Genomic DNA, 21565 nt, shown 5'->3' with positions numbered 1-21565 from the left:
ACTTGTCTCTTTCTCTCAACAGTACACCTCCAGCATGAGGGCCAAGTACCTGGCCAACAGCGGACCGGGTCCCAGTACCTCCACCCCCGTAGCTCCACAGCACCCATCACAGCACCAAGAACACGAATCGGCACACCACTCACGACAGCACACTCCACACCGCCCACCACATCACCCAGCGGCACAGCTCTAGACAACACCGGGGGCGTGACCCACCAACAGACACACCCGTGTGGAACCGCCTGGCCTCTGGAACCTCTTCTCCAATGCCCCTCAACATCTCTGTGACATCATCTCCATCCTCAACCAGGCTAGAGTCCCAATCTCCTTTCCTCTTCGCTCTTACTAGCCCTCTTCCCCCAGCAACAACTTCAAACATCTGAGCCAAATATGTCTTTTGAAGTGTGCTTGATGACCGAGCTAAGAAAGGAACGTGCAAGGCAGACGCATCGTGTAAATAGTTCTGTCGTCATTACAATGTTTTCCGTAGGCCCTTTCATGATGTTTCCAGATGGCCAGTCTGGGCTGGGCCACACAGCGGAGCCGCTAGCCAGTGCAGGGTGAGGGCCAATGGGAGGTTATTTCCAGCATCGTGTGATCTCTGTCATCTGCTTCATGGGCTGCTAGTGGACTGACTGAGTGGTGGCCCTTGTTCCCCTGCTACCCCCTACCACCGCCCCGCCTCAGTGCTGGGCCATCCTCATGGCCCAGGGACAATACAGACTAATGAGGCAACTGGCCTCCAGCTCTTCATGAACGATCTCTGCTCCTTTTCCACTCCTCTGTCTGCTCAGTCCACCAAATATCATCTTGAACGGAGTGATAATGTCTTACGTGAGGATATGTTGCTCCAACAACATCTTTTGGTTTTATTTGTCTGCCACTTTTGGGGTCTTCTTGTATTTGATATTGTATGAAGGAGACATCCACCATCAAATGGTCTCCATGTTAACCACTGCAAAACCCACTAGTTGTGGTGCTGTGAAGGAGAGAACACCTGACTAGATGATGAAACTAAACTGCCATTGCTTTGGTGAGGACTGAGACAGTTATGGGACCATCTAGGCTAGCACTGATTACTATTGATAGTGATTTTGTTCAATATGTTGCTACGTACTGTACTCTCTCTCGCTCATTGCTGGAGGAGATGTTGAGCAATGCCTTTACACAGAGAGCTGTGGAAAGGCCTAGAAACCACTGTTCCCTCACACCCTTTTACAGACCTAGTCCTCTGTCATAGCAAGTTGGGATCCAGGCACGGTTCCTCAACGGTTGGATGTACCTCAACAATACTATGGCAATGATATGTCTGAAAGACAAAGACCAGTGTTTCTCCAGCATTCCGTGTGAGTGTTCTTCATAATAGTGAAACATCTCAGTTCCTCATGTGATCCTGTTATCTGGAGGACTTGCAACACGACCAGTAGAACGCCTGGTCGAGGAAAGGGCATTAACATCAGTTGTATTATCCGGTCTCTCAATCCATGTGTCTGTCGAGATCACGTTGACATATGATTACTACTGTCTAACAAGCTGAGACTACTGATTTCTTATCGACGTAGCCATCCGCTTGTTATTGCATTTGTCTCAGACTGTGAGTGGGACCAGTTATCTTATTTCCTAATGTCTTACAGTAGTAGGTCTATGACTGGAAAAGACTGGGACCTCTTAACTCTTACATTAGTCCTGACCTGCATGTTTGTGGCTGTTGTCCCCCCCCCCCAGGGGGAGGTTTTTCATTGGAGTGATGCAGTGTGCCACTATTCCTGAAAAATGACTGAAGCTACATGGAATTTTGAACTGGAGAGTTTTGCTGTGGAAAAACGAGTTTATTTGCGATTCCAGCGTCTGCTCTTGGATGATGTGAACTGAAAAGACGGACGACGCTCACTAAAGAAGAGGAGCTGTGAACGGTGGGACCCGCTGTCCTCTCATCAATACCACAGACCGCTGTTATCAGGTTTTGTTCCCAAACCGAAAGACCATTCAGACGAGGAAAGGAAACATTTCGAAAACTAACAGAAGCTTTTTTTCAACAGACCGATATGAGGACTGGTTCCTGATTGCTGAGAGACGAAACAAAAGAAGAATTTTCCTCCACCATTTATAAGACTCTCATTTAAAGTCTCATTTGCAGTGCTCTTCTATTAGCCAGGTATCTTGTGTTGGTGTTCCTCTGTGTACAGTGGTCGGTGTTTTTGCTTGCCAGTCTCCTGTCCTCCCAACAGATCTCTGACCGCCTCGCAACGTTCTCCTCTGCTGAACCCCATGGATATAGTCACAGACTGTAACATCACGTTACATCCCGTGTCTGGAGGCTGTGTACATTAATTAGTATGTGTTTCTTCTAAAGAGGTGTAGAGTACATGTATTCTAGTATACAATTATGCATGTTACAACAGCCAAGGCAACTGCAACATGGACGTCCTAATGCTCCAGCATTTCATGGTCACAAAGATGTGTTTTAGCATAAAGAACGATTTTTGGAGAGACAAAAAATGAAACTGCGGTAGTTTCAAAATGGGTAAATTGAAGAAATGCTGTGGTGACACGGGTTCACTTGTACCATTTACCTTTTCAGCAAGAGCGTCCTACTTTCCTGTGGACTCCTAAAGCATGGTGCCCCTTCAAACGTACAGTGAAATATTGTTGTACGTTGTTGCTACCGACGCTTCTCTTGGCGCCCCTTCGTTCTGCGTTGTAATCAATATGAGAGGTGTGGTTCTTTCGTCAGACTGTGCCAATAACCAAACACAACACCTTACCTTTACTAGGATCTTTTTAAATGTCTCACTTAGGCCTGTTTGTACAGTTCACAGCACTGTGGTTGCCTGAGCAACCAAACGAGGAAAATGAGCCCTACATTTTGAGCTGAAAATGACTTGTTCTTTTATTTTCTGTGTGAAAGACCATTTATTATAGTAATGGTGGATTTTTACTGTTTTTAGAGTAGTCATATTCTCTTTGTTGATATTGTAATGCTAGATCAATGTACAGACTTTAAAGGGATACTTCAGGATTTTGGCTATTATGCCCTTTATCTACTTCCCCAGAGTCAGATGAACTAATAGACCACCGTCTCTGCATCCAGTATGAGTTAGAGGTAGATCTGCGAGCCAATGCTAACTAGCGATAGCTGAATGAGTGGAAGTGTATGGTATCTACTAGCAAATGCACTAACGCTAGTTAGAAACTTCCTTCAAACTGCATGCAGAGACAAAAAAAATGGAATCCACCAGTGCATCTGACTCTGGGGAAGTCGATAAAGGGCTTAATAGCCAAAATCCTGAAGTATCCCTTTAAAACAAGTTTGCTAAATGAGCTGGTGAAGTTGACATTTCCTTTGTCATGGTGATGAAATCTTTTTTCCTTCATAAAAATAAAAAGTAATTTACCATTTGATTCTTTTTAGTGTTCATTGCATATATTACGATGTGTAGCAGGCAGAACATTTTTGTTGCTTTTATGGGAATACGATATAGTTTTTGTCTTTCATTGCTTTGTTTTGATAACAATTCCCTGTAGATTTACTCATTGTTTTCATATAATTTTAAAGCAATTACTAAAATATTGTACATGTTAAACCTGTGGTTTTATTGAGCTTGAACTCAGTGTTTTGAAATTAAACCAACGTTAACTGTTGAACCCTGACTTGTCTTTACATGTAGTGAGGAATAGACAATGTTGATCATAACTGTTTTGAAATGGACAGAAATGCATGATTTTTATGAGAGTTTGATTTTAACTTAGGCTACATTATTTTACAGTGGAAGCCTATGTGCAGCTATCAATGGTGAACAAAGATAACAGATTGCTTGCTCCACTTGGCTGATATTGTGACTAGTAGCACTAGGTAGCAGCAGAACTACACAGTGTCTCAGTAAATATATCTGTGCTATAGTACTCTGAGGTGATGGTTGTTTGTTGATACAAGTATTTTGATATTCAACACAGCAGGCTTTGTTACAGGCAGTAATATAGCTCCAATGTATTTCTGGGATGTGCTATTGTTCTCTGTAGTGTGCAGATTGAAAGGCTATAGGCCTGGATGTCCTGTTGACTGGAGGAGAAAGGCCGTGTTGTCTGTGTAACCTCACTGGGCCGACGGCAGGCGAGAGGCCAGTGTCACAAACAGGACAGACGTCCAGCATTGTCTCCTTCCTGTAGGGCAGAACGTCAGGCAGCTGCTGTCTCTCCAAGACTGGCGTCCTGTCTAGTCTAAGAGGGGTTGGAGGGATGGGAACGGGGAGGGATGAGTGAATGGTCCCTCGATCCTGAATGATCATGAGCCAAAGTACTTTAATCCTAGTATTTTGTTCATCCCATTTTACTACAAATGTAATGTTAGGAACTCAGCCTTTACGATACATGAATTTAACAAACATGACAGAAATGTCCAACAAATCCTTTTAAATCAAATCAGTTTTGTCACGTGTTCTTCCAACATAGTATGAACAAAGAGAAGTGGTCAACACTTCTTCCTGGATCGTAGGATGATGATAAGTGAACAGCTGGAGAAGTAGATGAACTCAGCAGCTGTCCGTTCCTTCTGGCCACTCACTGCACTGTCATCAGTTTGGAAGGTCCATTTAGTATCTCACACCAGATGTGAACTTTTTGGTAACTCTTTAGGGTATACGTTAAGTATGCATGGAGACAACAATGCCTATCAGATTATCTTTTTTTGGTCTTACATGTAAATGGTTAGTGATGCTTACGATATTCGATTATTATTATTATTTTTTAATTCTAATTCAATGTTCTTGTCTGAATATGTAGCAATCACATCTACCCCCTTCCTTCCCTGCTTCTCAAACGTTTCAGTTTGACTGAGAAGTAAAGAAACAAAGCAGAACGGTGTTTAAATAGTCTTGTTTCTCCTGAAGAGGCAGCCAAGTCTTTTGCAAATGCACCGGAAATGTATTCAGCGAGAAGGAGCGCGCTAATGAAATTTCACACAGTCTTACTCTTGAGGAAATTGAATTACTCCCCATTGTTGGATTGGAGGAATGCATTGCTAATGCATTGAGGTGGAGGGCTGAATAGCGGAGCAGGGGCGAGATGGTGCCAGGGCCCTCTGACCCCCAGCAGATACTTCCTGAGTCGGGCCTGGGCGCACAGCCAGATGCTCCTACACTAGCACAGCTAACTCTCCTCTGGAGGATTCTAACCCCAGCTATCTCTCCAGGACTCAGAGCATGACAGAGCAGACGGAAGAAGCCTATTAGTGTAGATGCCTCTCTAAATTGTCATCCATTTTAGCTAGAATTAGAAAAGTCTAATTCTAGAGGATGTCTCAGTGTATTCTGATCCACCCTTTTTTAACACAATGTACAGTAGTGTCCTGTGGGACTGAGCCCGGCAAAGAGCAGTGAATGCAGGTCCCAGGCATCTTTGACTGGAGGGACGTCCTACCAGGCACATTGTAGTTGGAGTCATGGGAGGGCCTGGGAGTCAAGGAGACAGGTCGTGTTGCTTGTCCCTCCTTTGTGGCTGGACTCAAAAGAGAGAGGCAGCTGTATCCTGGGGGGTGTGTCTGTGTTACTCACATCCCAGCAGCTCTTTTACACACATCCCCCACACACCAGGAGGGGGAATGAGGGATCGCTAGAGCTACCCTGTTGCCCCCTCCCTAACCTTTTATTCCATGGCTGTGTGGAAAGCCAGTCATTTTCAAAAGCAAGCATTGGTATTGGTGCAGGGTAGTTATCTTCTCGAGCAAATCCCCTCCTCCCTCTCACTGTCCTACTTTTTACATTGATCTAAACCGTATCCCTTTTCGTTCCTAGGCTTTGAGGGGAGTCTTGCCTCCTGGGCAAAACTACTGTCTTGAACCAGTGTTTTTCCACCACCTCCGGTTTAACAGGTTTAACAAGGTACATTTTCACATTAGTTTGCCACACTTGCCGTGAATGTGGCCACGTTCCTCCTGTAGAAGCAACAATGGCTGGAAATGGCGTTTACAGAACGAGCTATTGTGTTAGAAGGCAGGGTGACTTGTATATCGCTACAAAGAACTGGTCTTCCTCTGTTGGGACGATTGTCTTGTTGCTGGTTGGTTGCTGGTTGGCTCTTAGGCCTAATACATAAATACTGCAATGGAATGATTGAACTGAGACCCATTTGAAGGGTGGCACACCTATAACAGTAATCCTAGATCACAGATGCATTAGTTGGATTTGGTGTAGGTTATGAATAAACAGCATTATGCAGTAGCTGTAATATACTGTATTTAACTGAAAATCTCCGGACAGGCGGCTATGAGGCATACATGGCAGTAATCAAGCTACAGTCAACACTCGTAGCTTGGAGTCCTATATCTCTCTTGTGTGTCTGCCGGGGCAGAGGCCTGGAGAAGGAGCTGTCTGTCCAGAGAATTCATTTGCCTCCTGATTTGCATTCCATGCAAAAGCTTGTGTCTCGCACACCCCTAAGACACTTACACCAAAAAAACAATTTCTTCAGTTCAATATGTGCTTGAGTCCCTAAGTTAGGACTGTTTCCCAACATTTTTTAAGGAAATGTTCTATTTTGTTGCATCCTCTATCAAATCAACCTTTCCTGCATATCTCTGGTGAAGATCCCTTTGGTGTTCTACCGTAAGATTAGGCCTCCTTCCTTGTGTACATTTCAGAATGTGTTGTAATGGGGGTCAAATTACTTTAGGCGTGTCAACCTAGTGTTCAACTGGTAAAGATGATCAGTCTTCATCTCCCCGACATCCAGCATGTCTTACGCTGACGGTGATATTTGCATATCTGAGAGTAGCATCAAGATTGATGGTGTTACTGTTAGGACGTTAACGCAGAGGGTGTGGGCCCAAGCATCACTCAACAGCCCTGCAGGTGCCAATGTTGTCACTGTCGAACACTGGAGTGGGAAGAGTATTAAACCCCAGGGCATACGGTACTGACTTCACGAGCTAATCCTTGTTCCCCAGGTATAATGGACTTAGCGTTCCTCCCTCACAGTGGAGCTCCCTTGTACACTGAGTTTACCAGACATTAGGAACACCTTGAGTTGTACCCCTCCCCCTTTGCCCTCAGAACAGCCTCAATTCATCGGGGCATGGACTCTACAAGGTGTCAAGCGTTCCACAGGGATGCTGGCCCATGTTGACTCCAATGCTTCCCACAGTTGTGTCAAGTTTGCTGGATGTCCTTTGGGGCGGTGGACCATTCATGATACACATGAGAAACTGTTGAGCGTGGTAAAAAAAAAAACAGCAGCGTTGCAGTTCCTGACACAAACTGATGCGCCTGGCACCTACTACCATACCCCGTTCTAAGGCGCTTAAATCTTTTGTCTTGCCCATTCACCCTCTGAATGACGCAATCCTTCTTTAACCTATCAAATTGTATTGGTCACATACACAAGGTTAGCAGATGGTAATGCGAGTGTAGCGAAATGCTTGTGCTTCTAGTTCCGACCGTGCCGTAATATCTAACAAGTAATCTAACAATTTCACAACAACTACCATATACACACAAGTGTAAAGGAATGAATAAGAATATGTACATATAAATATATGGATGAGCGATGGCCGAACGGCATAGGCAAGATGCAGTAGATGGTATAGAGTACAGTATATACATATGAGATGAGTAATGTAGGGTATGTAAACATTATATAAAGTGGCATTGTTTAAAGTGACTAGTGATACATTTATTACATCCTCCCATTCATCTACACTGATTGAAGTGGATTTAACAAGTGACATTAATAAGAGATGGTCAGTCTATGTCATGGACAGAGAAGATATTCCTAATGTTTTGTATACTCAGTGTATGTTTCTTTAAGTGTAGGAAAGTACTTTGGGCCTAGGGCAGCGATGGTATATGAGTGAGGAATGGGCAGGACAGCCTTTCATGTCTTTGATGAAATAAGTGGATGTTTTCAGATAATTCAAATGATTCAATTAGGACAATGTCATGGAAAGTGGTCGAGTACATTATCATTGTCACTATAAGACTGTTGATAGATAATTCAATTACAGCTTGTGCCAACAGGAATTAATTGCCCAGCACTCAGATCAAATTATTCAATAATCATGAGTTACAGGCACGGCCTTTCCGAGTCAATGTGGGATGGATGGGTGAGATCAAGCTATTGGCTGAACACACAGGAACTGTTTTGCCTGCTGTGGGACACTGTAGAAGGTCCCTTATGTATTACCTTACCCAATGGACCTTTCAAGAGGCTACGGTATATGGATGGATCGGTCTGGGAGGAGCCTGCAGCACTCCTCTAAGGCTGGATCTTCACTATAGTCTGTTCAAGGACACTGTCTTCACAAATAATAGCCACTCTGAAGTTCAAGCGAGCCCTCACTTCTAGAGATATATGTGATACCTGGATTATGGTAAAGACAGCCTTTACAGCTTTTGAGTACATGTTGAGAAAGCGGATTAAGCCCTCAGCCAGTTGCTGTGAGTGCTCCCTCCCAGTGGGGCTATACAGAACCGTCCTGCCACTCCAGCCGCTCCTAATCCTACAGACACCGTGGGCTGTTAATTGGAGACTGGTTGGGTGAGTGATCTGCAGGGGAAAGCCACGGTGACAGCGTGCGAGTCACCAGCGTCTCCGCAATCCCCGGCGCGCTGTGGAATGTTTGTCTCCTGGCAGTTGTTCCAATGTTGGATGCCTTCCATACCTCGCCAGATTTTAGCCTTGTGCCAGGATTCACCATGAACATCACTGCAGGAGTTTCCTAATCCACACCACCACTGCCCCACCATTGGCCCAGCGTCGTCCGGGTTTGGCCAGTGTAGGCCGTCATTGTAAATAAGAATTTGTTCTTAACTGACTTGCCTAGTGAAATAAAGGTTATATTTAAAAAATGGAATTGAAATGTGGAAGGTGTTGATTAAACCAGTGTGTGCCCAGTGGGTATGAATGAAAACAAGGCAGACCTCCCTGATAAAACATACTTTTCGTGTGTACTTTGACACGTCTGAACCAACAGCAAGCAGGGAGGTGTGAGATGTAACACCTATGAGGCTGTAGATTCTCCGAGGTGTTAAAGTGTCTTATCAGCAGGATACAGACAGTTCCAGATCATCACCATCTAATAGCCATCTCTGACACTTCTCTGTAGATAAAATGATCGTTGGATTAATGTTGAGTGTGTCCACCAAATGAGTCAGAGTGAGTCAACTACCTTACCTCAAGAGTGTTTAACAGGTTTGCTTTCACGTTTCATTATCAAGGCACAAGTTGTTCTGGCCTTTACATTGCACATTTTTGGGGTGGATTTCATGATTTAAATATAGTTATAGTTGTAATGTTTGGAATCCTACTCGCTCTATTATTGGCCTACACATTCTCAAGTAGGTTGGGAGCTTTTTTTAGACAGGAAGCACCCATTAAATGGACCGTCTGGGAAAAGGCGGAACTCAGACAGTCTGTAGCGTCTGAAGTGGAGGGGAACCAGTCAAAACAAATAGAAAACCTTAAGTCCATGTGTGTTTAAAGTACTTATGAATTCATGTCAAATGCCACATGGGAATTCTCAGAACTAACTATCATTAAAAGGGTGGCAGAGCAGACAGACAGAGACTAGATACATCAGCTATTCATGATGACTGACGCCCAGGGTTAAAGCCACAAGTACGGCTAGGGTGAGAGCAGACAGTTTGACTGACACGATTCTGGAGAAGCTAACACAAGGAAGACTGGAGATTGAGTGTTGACTGGCATCATTGTGTGCAGAAACAACTATGTGGACAATTCATAATTTAAAAAACGGAATTTGGATAGTGGACTGGTTTGGTTCCTAAAATCTTTATCAGTGATAACAAGATGTGGCACAACACCCCCGGTTCTATTTCAACATTATGTCTAGTCACCAAAAGAGATGAGGTAACAGGGCTGTAGCATCTTGTTGTTGCTATCTGATAACCCTCTCACCAGTTACATGTCTTTCTGTTTGTCATCTGTCACCTGCTGTTGTGTCTGTAACTACACGTCTATGGTTGTCTGGCTCATACACTCAGGCTACAGTCCCACTGAATGGAAGTCCTATCTCTCAAAGCATATTTTAATCTTTTGACGGGACATCTCTCCATCTGGACATGGCAGCAGTGATGTATGAAGGGACATCTCTCCATCTGGACATGGCAGCAGTGATGTATGAAGGGACATCTCTCCATCTGGACATGGCAGCAGTGATGTCCCCACTTTACATTTACAGTCATCTGTCCATTTAGAAAACATTTCATGCGAAGGGATGAAGGACCCGTCAGTGAAGCTGAGCATGTGAGACAAATTACCAGAGAAAACATCCAGGCCACAAAGCCATAATCATAGCTTGGCTTGGTGATATGTAGTGGGAAAAGTTACGGGCCCTTTGTGTCTGAAGCTCCGTTTCAAACATCAAGCTCTCTCTGCCATCAAGCTCTCTCTCTCTCTGTTCTCTCCTCTCCAGTGACACATGAAATGATAACCCCCCCCCCCCCAATCTTTATGGAGGTTTGAAATAAGGGTGAAATGTATTATATGACACAAGCATGTTAAAGCCATCACTCTAGTAACCGTATCCATTTAACCAGTGGCTATTAGTTGGGTGAAACTGTATCATGACTGTAGAGGAAGTAGGGGGTTCTTTACTGGCACTGGACCCATGTGAACAGCATCAACATGGCTCAAGTATATCAACTCTTGTACAACTAAGTGGTAAGTCGCGGATGTGTCCTCATAATAACATGTCTTCGGCACCGAGAGCAGTTTGATCTTTCACTTAGAAAAACAAAGGTTTTATATGAATAACAAATTCTTAATTGAAGAGTTATGTGATCTCGTACAGCTTTGGCTCTAAAGTCTGGTCTGACTCACAGGGTTACAGAAACATTACCTTGGTCAGTCATTTCAAAACCTAGAGGGATGAAAACTTCTGAGAAGCTTTTCTGCGCTATGCTATAGGTGAGACTGCATTGGTTGAGTGATGGACGTTGTTGGGTCTAATATCTTTCAGATCAGGCAGGGCTACTGTTTATGTACTGTAAGAGGGGTACAATGCGTTACCCACAATTCATCATTGCCAAACTGTTTTCCCAAGGCTCGGTGTCACACTATGATGAGTGATGTCCTCCGTCTTCTGCATAGAATTCTGTCTGAAGAAAAGCGGTGGCTCCTTTCTGACAGACACACAGAAATGTCACGTCTGATCACATCAGTGGAATTAGGATTGTGACACATGGAGAACTGTGGTTCCACACTGCGGGTCTGTTAATTCCTCACAATCCTTTTCAATCGCAACAATGTCCTTTCCCATACCCAGTGTTGTAGACTAATAAATTAATTCCGAGTTGTGGCTTTTAAGTGTGTCCCATTAACATTATAATTTACACGCTGGGCCTCGGCCAACATTCAGACTCACTGGGAGAGGTTGTTTGCCTAAATGCTTTAGTGAGATGAGCACAGAGCTTTAGACAGAGTGCATAAGAATTTGGGCATTGCCATTTCTAGTCAGCCATTTTCTTTGGCATGGTTGTGAGAGATGACTGAGTTTACAATGACAGTTTTTAAATCGTCATGCCTGGGTGTGCCCTCTAACAGACAGTTACATAAAATCATGGCAAGTCATGACACCCTATGTCATCCCTTCTAAATAATGACGTGATTGAATAAGCTGATATTTTTTTCACAAACACTATCTGTAAAAAAGTATGGTTTATTCCATTCTAACCTTTATGTAGAAGTAGATCTGTAACCTCATGCTATGAATGGAATGTCATAGAAAACAAAATACGAAACTAAAATTGTTTCTCAGCGGTTATCCAACTTTATTTCAAAGCGTCATGTTCAGGCACCACAGTGGTTCATATGGTAATAACATCAGGATTTGATCGTAATCCCTGAGAAGCAAACATTAGAACCATCCAGATACTGGAGGATAAATAACAGCCATTTAGCGCAGTTACAACAAGCAGTAAAGAACATGTCCAGGTCATCAAAATCGTTTACATTCTAATCCGCAATATACACATTTAGCATTTCAACAAAAAAGGCACAGTACACAAGTACTGCTTTATAATTAACATATACAATCCTACCCAATATGGGTCGTTTACAGAGGAAGAACACCTCTGTGTGTGTAAACACTGGTGTTGCTCTTGCAAAGCTCAATACAAAACCAACCCGCATACTCACTGAGGAATAAGTTAGACTAGTGTACATGGCTCTCCATCAATCCATTTTGTGCAAAAGTTATCAGAGAGTATTACATGTGTAGATGGTAATGTAAATATAAACTCAGTGGAAGAGTTGGAGGTAATTTAGCTACTTCACAAGAGCAAGCAAAAGTTAATTTGAAACTCAGCTGTGCAATTTTTAAACAAGACCATGTTCAAACAAATCAACAGTTGATTGTAACAGAAAAAAAAATATCGATATCTTTGCTATATATTATTTTCCCTGATTCTATCAAATGCAAGGAATGTTCTTAAATACAATCAAATCTAGAGATATTGATATTTTGGGGGTTATGTTATTACATCTGTTGGTTTTGACACAGCTGTGAAACATATCTAAGGACATCAATTCATTCATTTAAAACTACCAATAAGGGAGAAAGTGCTTATTCCTGATGTACCTTAGATTTTATAACCTGACGGCACATTTGGAAAACTGCCTTCTGCCAGCTCAAATCATATTAGTAATAACACTGACAAATCATTAACAAAAAGCACCAAAATATCTTCATATTATTGTTTTTGTCCGGAGTCTTGAGATGAACAAAAAAATAAACCACAACCAAAAATCCCCAAATGAAAACCATTTCCTCCACAATCTCAGAAATTCTGACCGTCTGATTATTTCTATAGAACCTAAAAAAGATTGTCTTGAATGGCTTCCAAACCCCAGAAGAAACAAAAATAAATTGAACAATGAGGGAAATAATTCAGCGGAAATTCAACAAATGAATCATGTAAAGCTGGCAAAAGGCTTGGATATATAAGTAGTGTATTCTATAAGAATTGCAAATACATTTACAAGCAACATTTAAAACAAAGCACTGATTGCCTGCAAAGCCATAATGCTGAAAGCTCCTTCCTACTAAGTGCCTGCCTGGCTCCTCTGCCCCTATGCCAGGGGAGGAAGCCAAGACACCACACAGGAAGGAAATGTCCCAAGGTGGGCCGCACAGCAGCCCAGTAAAACTATCAGAGTCCGTGTGCCACTGAAACAAAAATACAGTGACATCACAGTCCGATACCAAACACGGGTCCCCACCAGCCTTTCAGATACCGAGGCACGGCGGGGACGAGGATACCAAAGGAGCCGGTCACCTAGTAGGCAACCTGAAGCGGGCACCAAGGGGTGTCTGGGTACAGCAAACAGTGCACAGACTTAAACCTGGAACACAAGGAGCGAGAGAGCGAGACATGGAGGTTAGATTAACAGAGAAAAAAAGATATACCCTCTTTACAGTCAAGATAGTTCAAGTAGAGTAGGATCGCCATTTGTGTATTAGTTGTCATGCAGAGGGTAATGTCTCACCTTGATGGGTCTTCCTCCACTGGGAAAGCCCCTTTCATATTGATGATGTTCCTCTTGTTCTCAAACATTCCATAACTCAATGTGATCTGGAATAAGCAAATACAAAAAAGAAATTAGTACCCATGCCCAATAAGTTCTGATAAATGCTGAAACTCTATTCTCACAGAAACGACGGACGGACAAACGTGCACATCTCACCTGTTTGTGAAGTTCAGATCTGGACACCTGTTGCAGGTTCTCCAGATGGGAGTGGAAGAAGTTGCTGCGGGTCAGAGGCACCCCCAGCACCGACTCGATGATGTAGCCGATGGTGCAGTCGTCAGGCAGACGAATCTTCTCTGCCGTGTTCATAAAATGGCCGCCACTGGCCCATGGGCTCATCTTCAAAGCCAGGCCTCGACTCACACAGAAGCCGGCTCCCCCAGTAGCAAACCAGAAGTTTACTGGACGCTGGAAGAAAAAAAAAAAAGAGACCACGAGCATGTTAGGTTGTTGTTATGCAACCCTTCTGAAGCATCTCAAACTTTTAATAACCAATTGAAAAGTTGTTATAAGCCAGGAGGGCTAAGTCCACCTACCATCTTGTTGTCTCCTAGCCTCTCTGTGGCCTCGATGGGCCGGTCCAGGCTGGGCTTGCCAATGTACATGTCCTGGGTGTGGGGGTAGTGGGACAGCAGCTTCACCAGAGTCCTCATGTTAACGTAGTTATCATCATCCACGTGACAAAACCACCTAAGAGGGGAAAACATTGTTAAAGCGTTCTAATATTTCAATTAGAACAATAATCACTATCAAATCTAGAATGACATACAGCCTGGGTAAATTCATCACTTTAAATAGACACTGACTTTTTCCCAGACTCAATGAACTTGTCGTACTCCACAGCCATCTTGCAGGATAGAGCTTGGCGGCTGTGTGCTGCTGAACAGTTGGTGTTGATTGCGTGACTCCCTGTAGGAACAATGAGGGAGGAGATAGTGAGTTACAAACTAGTACCTTACAAGCTAGCTAATGCAAGTAATTGTAACTATAGCGCTGTTAGAGCCTTTTTCACACAGTTTAATGCCATCTGCCACATGTCCCAGGAGCTCAAAGCAACAAATTCCATGGGGATTCAAATAGGGGCTTGGTTTATCACCATCAAATCTGGACATTTAATGGTGAACTAATCCCAGCTACTGTTCAGGTTAAAACAAATATAAAATGAGAACTAAAATGTTTCAAAAGAAAATCTAAAACTCACCAATTTTCTTCTTCAGCTCCTCATCTTCTCCGTCTGTGAAGATGTATGTCTGAAAAGGAGGGAAAACACATCAGATCACGTTGTGGGAGTGGAAATCCATGAAATCAAAGCCCCTCACAGAACAAGTGGTGGCACAAGAATCAGCTGGATTCCAAACTACAGTATGTCTGATGTCCTTGTTCACCATACATCGAATTCAGTGTGATGACCATCTATCAGCAGTCTTCTATGCATGTGGAGAACACATGGCGTTAAACAAGCCCCACTCTAATAAAGGCCTCTTATGCAATGTTCCCCTCTCTCCATAGCAACTGTGCATGCCCCCCAAAAGTATCCCAGACATAGAACAAAAAGGGAGGCACCCCCCCCCCTCCCCAACCCCCACCTCCACTGACCCCCAACACCCTTAAGACCCAATTCCATTCTGGATCTGTACCCACTCCCTAGCTCCAACATGTTGACTAGAATACAAATATAAATCGATGGCCATCATACAGATATCAATGGGGACATCACCAATGATCATTTCAGCACCACCTGTGTGACACAGAGTAAGGTCTTAGCAGCCAAAGAATAAAGCTGTCAAGGTTAGAATACTGCAGGCTGGTGTTTAGTTAACAACAAAAGGCAGCCTCAGTGGCACACTTAAAAGAGCAGGTAGGGATTAGGAGTTGTTTTATGGTGGGTAGGGCTTAGCAGGTGCTAGGCAGCCCTCCCTCAGTCAGACAGACAGGGCTGATGAAAGGGCCCCCATGGCCTGTTTGTGTCTGCCGTTGCCTGTTTGTGTGCGTGTGTCTGCCGTTGCCTGTTTGTGTGCGTGTGTCTGCCGTTGCCTGTTTGTGTGCGTGTGTCTGCCGTTGCCTGTTTGTGTGCGTGTGTCTGCCGTTGCCTGTTTGTGTGCGTGTGTCTGCCGTTGCCTGTTTGTGTGCGTGTGTCTGCCGTTGCCTGTTTGTGTGCGTGTGTCTGCCGTTGCCTGTTTGTGTGCGTGTGTCTGCCGTTGCCCGTTTACTTTTCCCCTCTCGTGAGACAGCACCTGCCTTATCTCCGCCGCGTGCCCCAACACGCCAGGTAGCAGCGCCCACTCAGCCCCACTCCCTCCTTCCCTTTCTCGCTGCTCGCGACCTCCCAACAGCTAATGACAACTGAACCAACCCCACGTTCCCACTAATTGCTTGCTGCCTCTGACTGTTGAGCAGCAACAGCCATCTGAGATCTGTATCCTAACAGTGGCGCTGGCTGAGTTCATGCCACAGGGCGATAAGGCAAAGATATTCACCTTTCTAATAACTCCCCTCCCATTTCTACAGTTCAGCACTATCTGCCATCGGTGCCAAAGCTTTATCTGATTGGTTTGCACAACAAACTGGGAGCAGATGTTGTGCGATGGATGCTGCAAGGCCCTGGGCCTGTGTTTGTTTAAGGAAGGGTGGTGGTTTCACTGGTAAAGGGATCAGAGGCTGGCGCTGTTTGCTTTAAGTCCCGCTGAATGGACAGCCTAATCACTGAGGCAGCTGCCAGAGCGGCCCGGGTACTGACAGAAAGGGTTCGAGAGGGGCTGATGGGGGGGGTCTCACTCACTGCTGATTAGTAAAATCGAAATCTGTGTGTGGTCACTCACCCCCACTTCAAGCCCCTACCCATCCCCCCGTTCCCCCTTCTCTCACCACCCCATACGCTGGCCCTCTTCAATAGAACAATGCCGGGTGTTTTCATGCTGGTTAAAGTCCTCCACTGGGTAAATTCTAACTATGTTTGCTGGTATTTGCATACAGCTGCAGCAGTTAACTAAAAGAGAAGTCTACAAAGGGCTAAATGGCTTTTGTCTTAACTGAAACATGAAAGAAAAGTAGTCACTCAAATGGAATACTAATTCATTTACCCCCGTAGTTTGATAAATCCTGTCCTGTGAGGAGAATAAACTGTTTTTTTTATGATGACTGTCTGAACCACAGATGAGATGAGGGCTGGGGTTGGGGGGGGGGGGGGGGGAGACTGCACTCCTCCCCACTAAAGAAAGGCCTGGCACGGCCCAGTCTGAGCAGAGCATGGTGCCTGGCTGGCTGTCTCAAGATCCCCGGGAAGGAAGGGCACGGACTACACCCCACTCCACTCATCTCCCTCCATCAACAACCACCTACACCCCCTCACTCAACCATGCCGCTTTCTCCCTTCCCTTTAGCACTGCACTGAAGTCACTGAAGTGTGGACTACAGTACAGGACAGAGAACAGGCCACCTACAGACACAGAATGACACTTTCCCACTCTGACCAGCTGGATATTCACACACTCATTCCTTCATACTGTGAAGGGCCATTTGATTAACTCAACAATGGAGCCAAGTCTTCTTCCAAACTACCAGACGTACAGACGCTCATTTTGGGAGTGCTGGCGAATTAGTATAATCTCAATTAAAAATGGAATGCATATCAAACCACTATGATGTCACTGCCAGGCTACCAGCTGTCCTGTCCAGACACAACCAAAGTCAATACCTTTATAATGCCCATTGATGTGTAGTTTAGAGCTAGATTTCAACTTGTGTTTTGTTGCTAGTTATGTACTGCAGGGCCCAGAGTACTACAAGCCAGAGAATGCTGTTCCTGCACAGTTTGTTCTCTCATTGTTTTGAGGCTCACTCACTAGGGAAGCTGCATTGTTCCAGGGGGGAAATCTGCTGAAACACCGGAAACAAGGGCCTACTATTTGAACAACCCGTGCATAATAGCAAGTTGTAAAAAAAAAAACATCGTATTTATCATGTTACGTCACAGTACTTTTGCTTACTCACTAACTTATGACTCACAAAAAACAATTGGGCCTTTCACTAAAACTATTCTCTGAACCAAATAATTTCCCCCCCCCAATAACATCTTTAATTTGATGTAATAAAAAACAAACATCTGACCATAATACTAAATCAGATATATTATTCTGCCAGACACAGTAAGCCACAGGCACAATTCTATCATGGTAATCACAGATTGGATCTACCCTCTCTATTTACATATAAACATTATCTGATAGCAAGTCCGTTGGCTTACGGAAACTGTGCTGGAAATACTAAATCAGGGCTCTGATCTGCCCAGTGAACCAGTGCACAGTTCTAGTCAGGCCTCACCTGCTGGCAGAATGGCATGATATCTCGACCAGCTTCAGATACCAGCTACAGACATGATCAACTGGATTCAGTCAGCTGAGCTCCACAAGTGTTCGTCAGTTGAGCATTATCATTTAACCTGGGTGCAGATGTCCATATGTGCTGGGAATGACCTGATTCCTATGACTGGCATTAGAACCATCCTTTGTTCTCTAACTTCTGGCCACCTGCCGGCCTTCCTCCAGGAACTCCCATTTGTATTGTGTGCCCAGGCTGTCCTTTATGCCTGCACTGGCTCCCACCAGCTGCCTGATTAAACCCTGCTGTTAACCCATCTCAGAGAGAGAGAGAGTTAACTTACATCATCCACTACAGTAAGCACAACACACTCAATGGCCATGTAAACTGCTACTCCCCAAACTCTATTGACAGCACATCTTCCTGAGCAGAAACCTGTCCCGAAGTGGGGGGGGGGGGGGGTAGTTTAAGAACTAGGACAGGTGTCGGATAGACTTTCCCTGTATCGGACCAGACTTTCCCTGTATCGGACCAGACCATTATGTAATGGAGGGAGTTTTTTGAATGGGCTACTGTATTTGATAATGTGATGCATCTTATGTGTTCAAAGTTCCATTTTCATGGCAACAGACTCAACTCACCCCACCTCCTCTGCATACAAAGAGACAGTGTTGCCATGACTAACCTTGCCATTTTCAAAACACCCAACACAGAGTGGGGTTTGGCTTGGGATGGAGAGAAGAGTTCTCAAAAGAAGGTGGATAAAGAATGTGTGATTGTGCCCGAAGAGAATGTAATTGACTTTTGAAAAATATGCGTGACAATTCTGGGTAGTGGATAAAATCACTTTGACTAGCCTCTGTTTCCTCTCGACTATGGCTGTGAGTGCCTTTGTGCACCAGTCTAAAAGAGCTTGGTTCTCAGGGCTGCATTTTCAAACTCAGCGTGCTACTCCCAGCACAAACTTCCCTATAGATGCACCCCTTTGTCCCAAGCATCCCCTTAACGAAGCCCCCGTTTTACCATCCCTTGGCTGCTTGACCCAGACTCAGCTCCCACGTTCCCATGGAGCGGCTGAGACAAGGGGGCTGGGAAAGCTTTTCTTCCCCCCTTCAGAAAGACGCTTTGTTAGCCCTGGAAAGGGGACAGCACTGGAGCTGCTGCTGTGAGACACCAGGGCATTCACAGGGACACCCAAGAAAGCGGGATAATAGAGAGAGGGGGAAAAGGAGGGGGTGCAGAGTCCTGAAACTGCTCTCTATGTTCTCAGGGGCATCACTCAAGGCAGAATACAAAGTGACAGAGCCTAAGGAACTCTGAATAATTAAGAGGGTAACATGGACAGTTGAGGAACAAACAGTTGTCACCCATCTCACCTGACATGAGTGGGACAGATGTTTCAGTGGGTCAGCAGTAACACTTAACTCTCATTGGTGGCTTGTTGTAAAGCATCTTTTGTGGGAGAAGATTAGGCCTTTTGCCCATTTTTGTAAAAGCATTGTGTTCTATAGTAAATCGCCTAGCCTAAGCCTACTAAAGGAAACCTCGTGAAAATATGTGCTTGTTTTATTCTAGACTTTGTCCATGGAAGATTTAAAATGAACCATAGTCTTCTGATAATAATGTAGTATTGTTGGCTTACCTGCTGCATGTTTCTAGAGATCCAGGTATCCAGAAGGAGATTCAGTCGAGACTGATGGAACTTCTTTGTGGTTTTGACAGCGATGAAGATGTCATCTGCACTGATGTCCTCTGCGGGGGAGGCATCTGTCGCTGACTGAGCGGACCCTGCAGGCTTGTCCGCCTCTCTCCGTCCCCGGGTCAACTTGGAAAAATACGCAGATAATCCTTTTTTTGCCTGCGCATCCGAATTGACCTGTTGCTGAACATCCTTCACTCCGTCCGTAGCCACGGTGTCCATGCTCTGGAGTGAGCGCGTCCCCATCTCTCTCTGGTTTGGAACCTCGTCTACCTGAACTCTGTGATGCTGCGCGACCACCAAGAGCAACAGAAGGCAGGTGACTCCTGCACTGGTTATAGAGATAACCGTTTTCTTACCATAACTTTTCGACATGTTGATATATTTCAAAACTACAACATGTAGTTGTATACTGAGAAACACGTATATTTAAAGTCCAAATAGTAATTCTCTCCAGAATGAACACAGAAATCAAACAACTTTCCCGTGCGTCTGCATTATTGTAATAAAATGCAATTTTGTTCTAGCCTACTTTATAAGCTACCCGCCAAGCTAGCCACGCCTCATGGGCGGTCTGTAATGTGCCATTGCGCTCTATTGTGGAGACCCTGAGAAAAGACTCTCCCCCCGGGCGGGATCTACATCGTAGACACGCCCACGTTTGGAGGGCGTGTGTGTGCGCGCGTGCGTGTGTGTGAAATTCATTTTTGTAAACCCATTGTTACTTTTGAATTCCTTGCCCGCCAACTATTTCTATAGGCTCTTTGATTGTTTTTGAATCTACCACAGGTAGGCCTTCATAGTACTTTGGTAAATAGAACATAAAAATATGTTGCTGTGTGAGCATGTGACATATACATTTGAATAAAGAAGTCATATTAGCTGGAGGAGATTAAGGAGGGGATCAGATCCTATGGTTTTCCTTATCAGGGAAGTCCCGTGGCAGTTACAGATAAGAGTGAAAGATTTACTCTAAGAAAGCAGCAGATGGACATTGCTCATGTTTTCAGTTAGCACCTTGTCTGCAGCTGGTGCTGGTGAAAAGTACCATTTTTCAAGTAGGCTTGAATAATTAACAACCCTATCTGGCTTTAGTTGGCCTGTTTGTGATTGTCATCATAGCCTCACAATCTACAAGAGAGGATGCCTAATTGAATAAATGTTGATTATATTTAGGCTACTTATACGTACATCCTTGTGATTTTTGGGGGGTTTGGTTACAGAGCAGGCTTCTGAGTTTACAATGATTGATTAGGCCTACCATTGGAAACTTCCATTTAGAACCGGTGAATCCTGTAACATTTGGCTACGTTCCACGTCTTACAAATGTCTCTCAGATATAAAAAGTTGGACTCCTCATTGAAATTCTTTGTGAATTTATTCAAATTCTGCCAAGTGTGGACAGCTTGTTCACCAGCCAAGCAAATGCAATTATTCTGCATTGACCTTTTAAGGGCTTTAAACAGTTGGCAATTCCTCAGCCCTTGTTATTTAAATTCTGTCTCTCAAGCAGTGGGGTGGCTGACCCCTGGACGTGACATGAGTTCCAGCAGACCGACTGCCCTGCAGCTGGCAGTGACAGGTCTGAATACCCACACTCACTCCCACCAGTCTCAGTCTCAGTCTCAGAGAATGGCCAATGGACCAATCAAACTATTGGATGAGAATTATAATCTCATGTTTCTCAATAATAATTTTTAAAAACAGTTTGATGTGAAAAAGCATGTGAATCATGTGAAATCATCTTTTGGTTAGAGGGGTTAGCTTTAAAGTCATATGGAGAATAGTCTAACACTGACTATCCTTATTTGCAAAGTCGTCTAGCTAAAGCCCTACCCCACCACTTCTATTGTTGAGCTAAGTAAACCAGAGTAAATTGGTATGGATACCAGCTTTATACTTCTAGGCCTCTTTTTTTCCTGACATCACAAGGACTGGTTGAGCCAAAAGAGAAGTTCTTCTCCTCCGTTTTACAGTAAGAGAACACACTGTAAAACAGAGGCGAAG

At 44.3% G+C, this 21565-nt stretch overlaps 2 protein-coding genes across 2 annotated transcripts in view; one reads left to right on the top strand and one right to left on the bottom strand.

The window, feature by feature from the left end:
- The window catches only part of LOC139564819 (protein tweety homolog 3-like), a 60201-nt gene extending 56556 nt beyond the window's left edge, over positions 1 to 3645 (top strand). The window contains exon 14 of the mRNA XM_071384663.1: positions 23 to 3645. Within this exon, the coding sequence (XP_071240764.1) occupies positions 23 to 193 (171 nt within the window). The 3' untranslated portion in view covers positions 194 to 3645. The remainder of the gene's footprint in view (positions 1 to 22) is intronic.
- Positions 3646 to 11759: 8114 nt separating this feature from the next.
- Positions 11760 to 20065, bottom strand: LOC139564878 (beta-1,3-N-acetylglucosaminyltransferase lunatic fringe-like). Its single transcript, XM_071384719.1, has 7 exons — positions 19502 to 20065; positions 14744 to 14792; positions 14349 to 14451; positions 14079 to 14232; positions 13699 to 13950; positions 13501 to 13586; positions 11760 to 13356 (listed from the first exon to the last, which is right to left on the bottom strand). The coding sequence occupies exons 1-7, from the start codon at positions 19931 to 19933 to the stop codon at positions 13290 to 13292; spliced, it is 1143 nt and encodes a 380-aa protein (XP_071240820.1). The 5' UTR covers positions 19934 to 20065; the 3' UTR covers positions 11760 to 13289.
- Between the last annotated feature and the right edge of the window lie 1500 nt (positions 20066 to 21565).

The sequence above is a fragment of the Salvelinus alpinus genome, chromosome 36 (assembly GCF_045679555.1).
Source record: "Salvelinus alpinus chromosome 36, SLU_Salpinus.1, whole genome shotgun sequence".
Classification (NCBI taxonomy): domain Eukaryota; kingdom Metazoa; phylum Chordata; class Actinopteri; order Salmoniformes; family Salmonidae; genus Salvelinus; species Salvelinus alpinus.
Note: the sequence above shows the minus strand (reverse complement) of the source record. Positions and strands in the feature narration are given on the sequence as shown.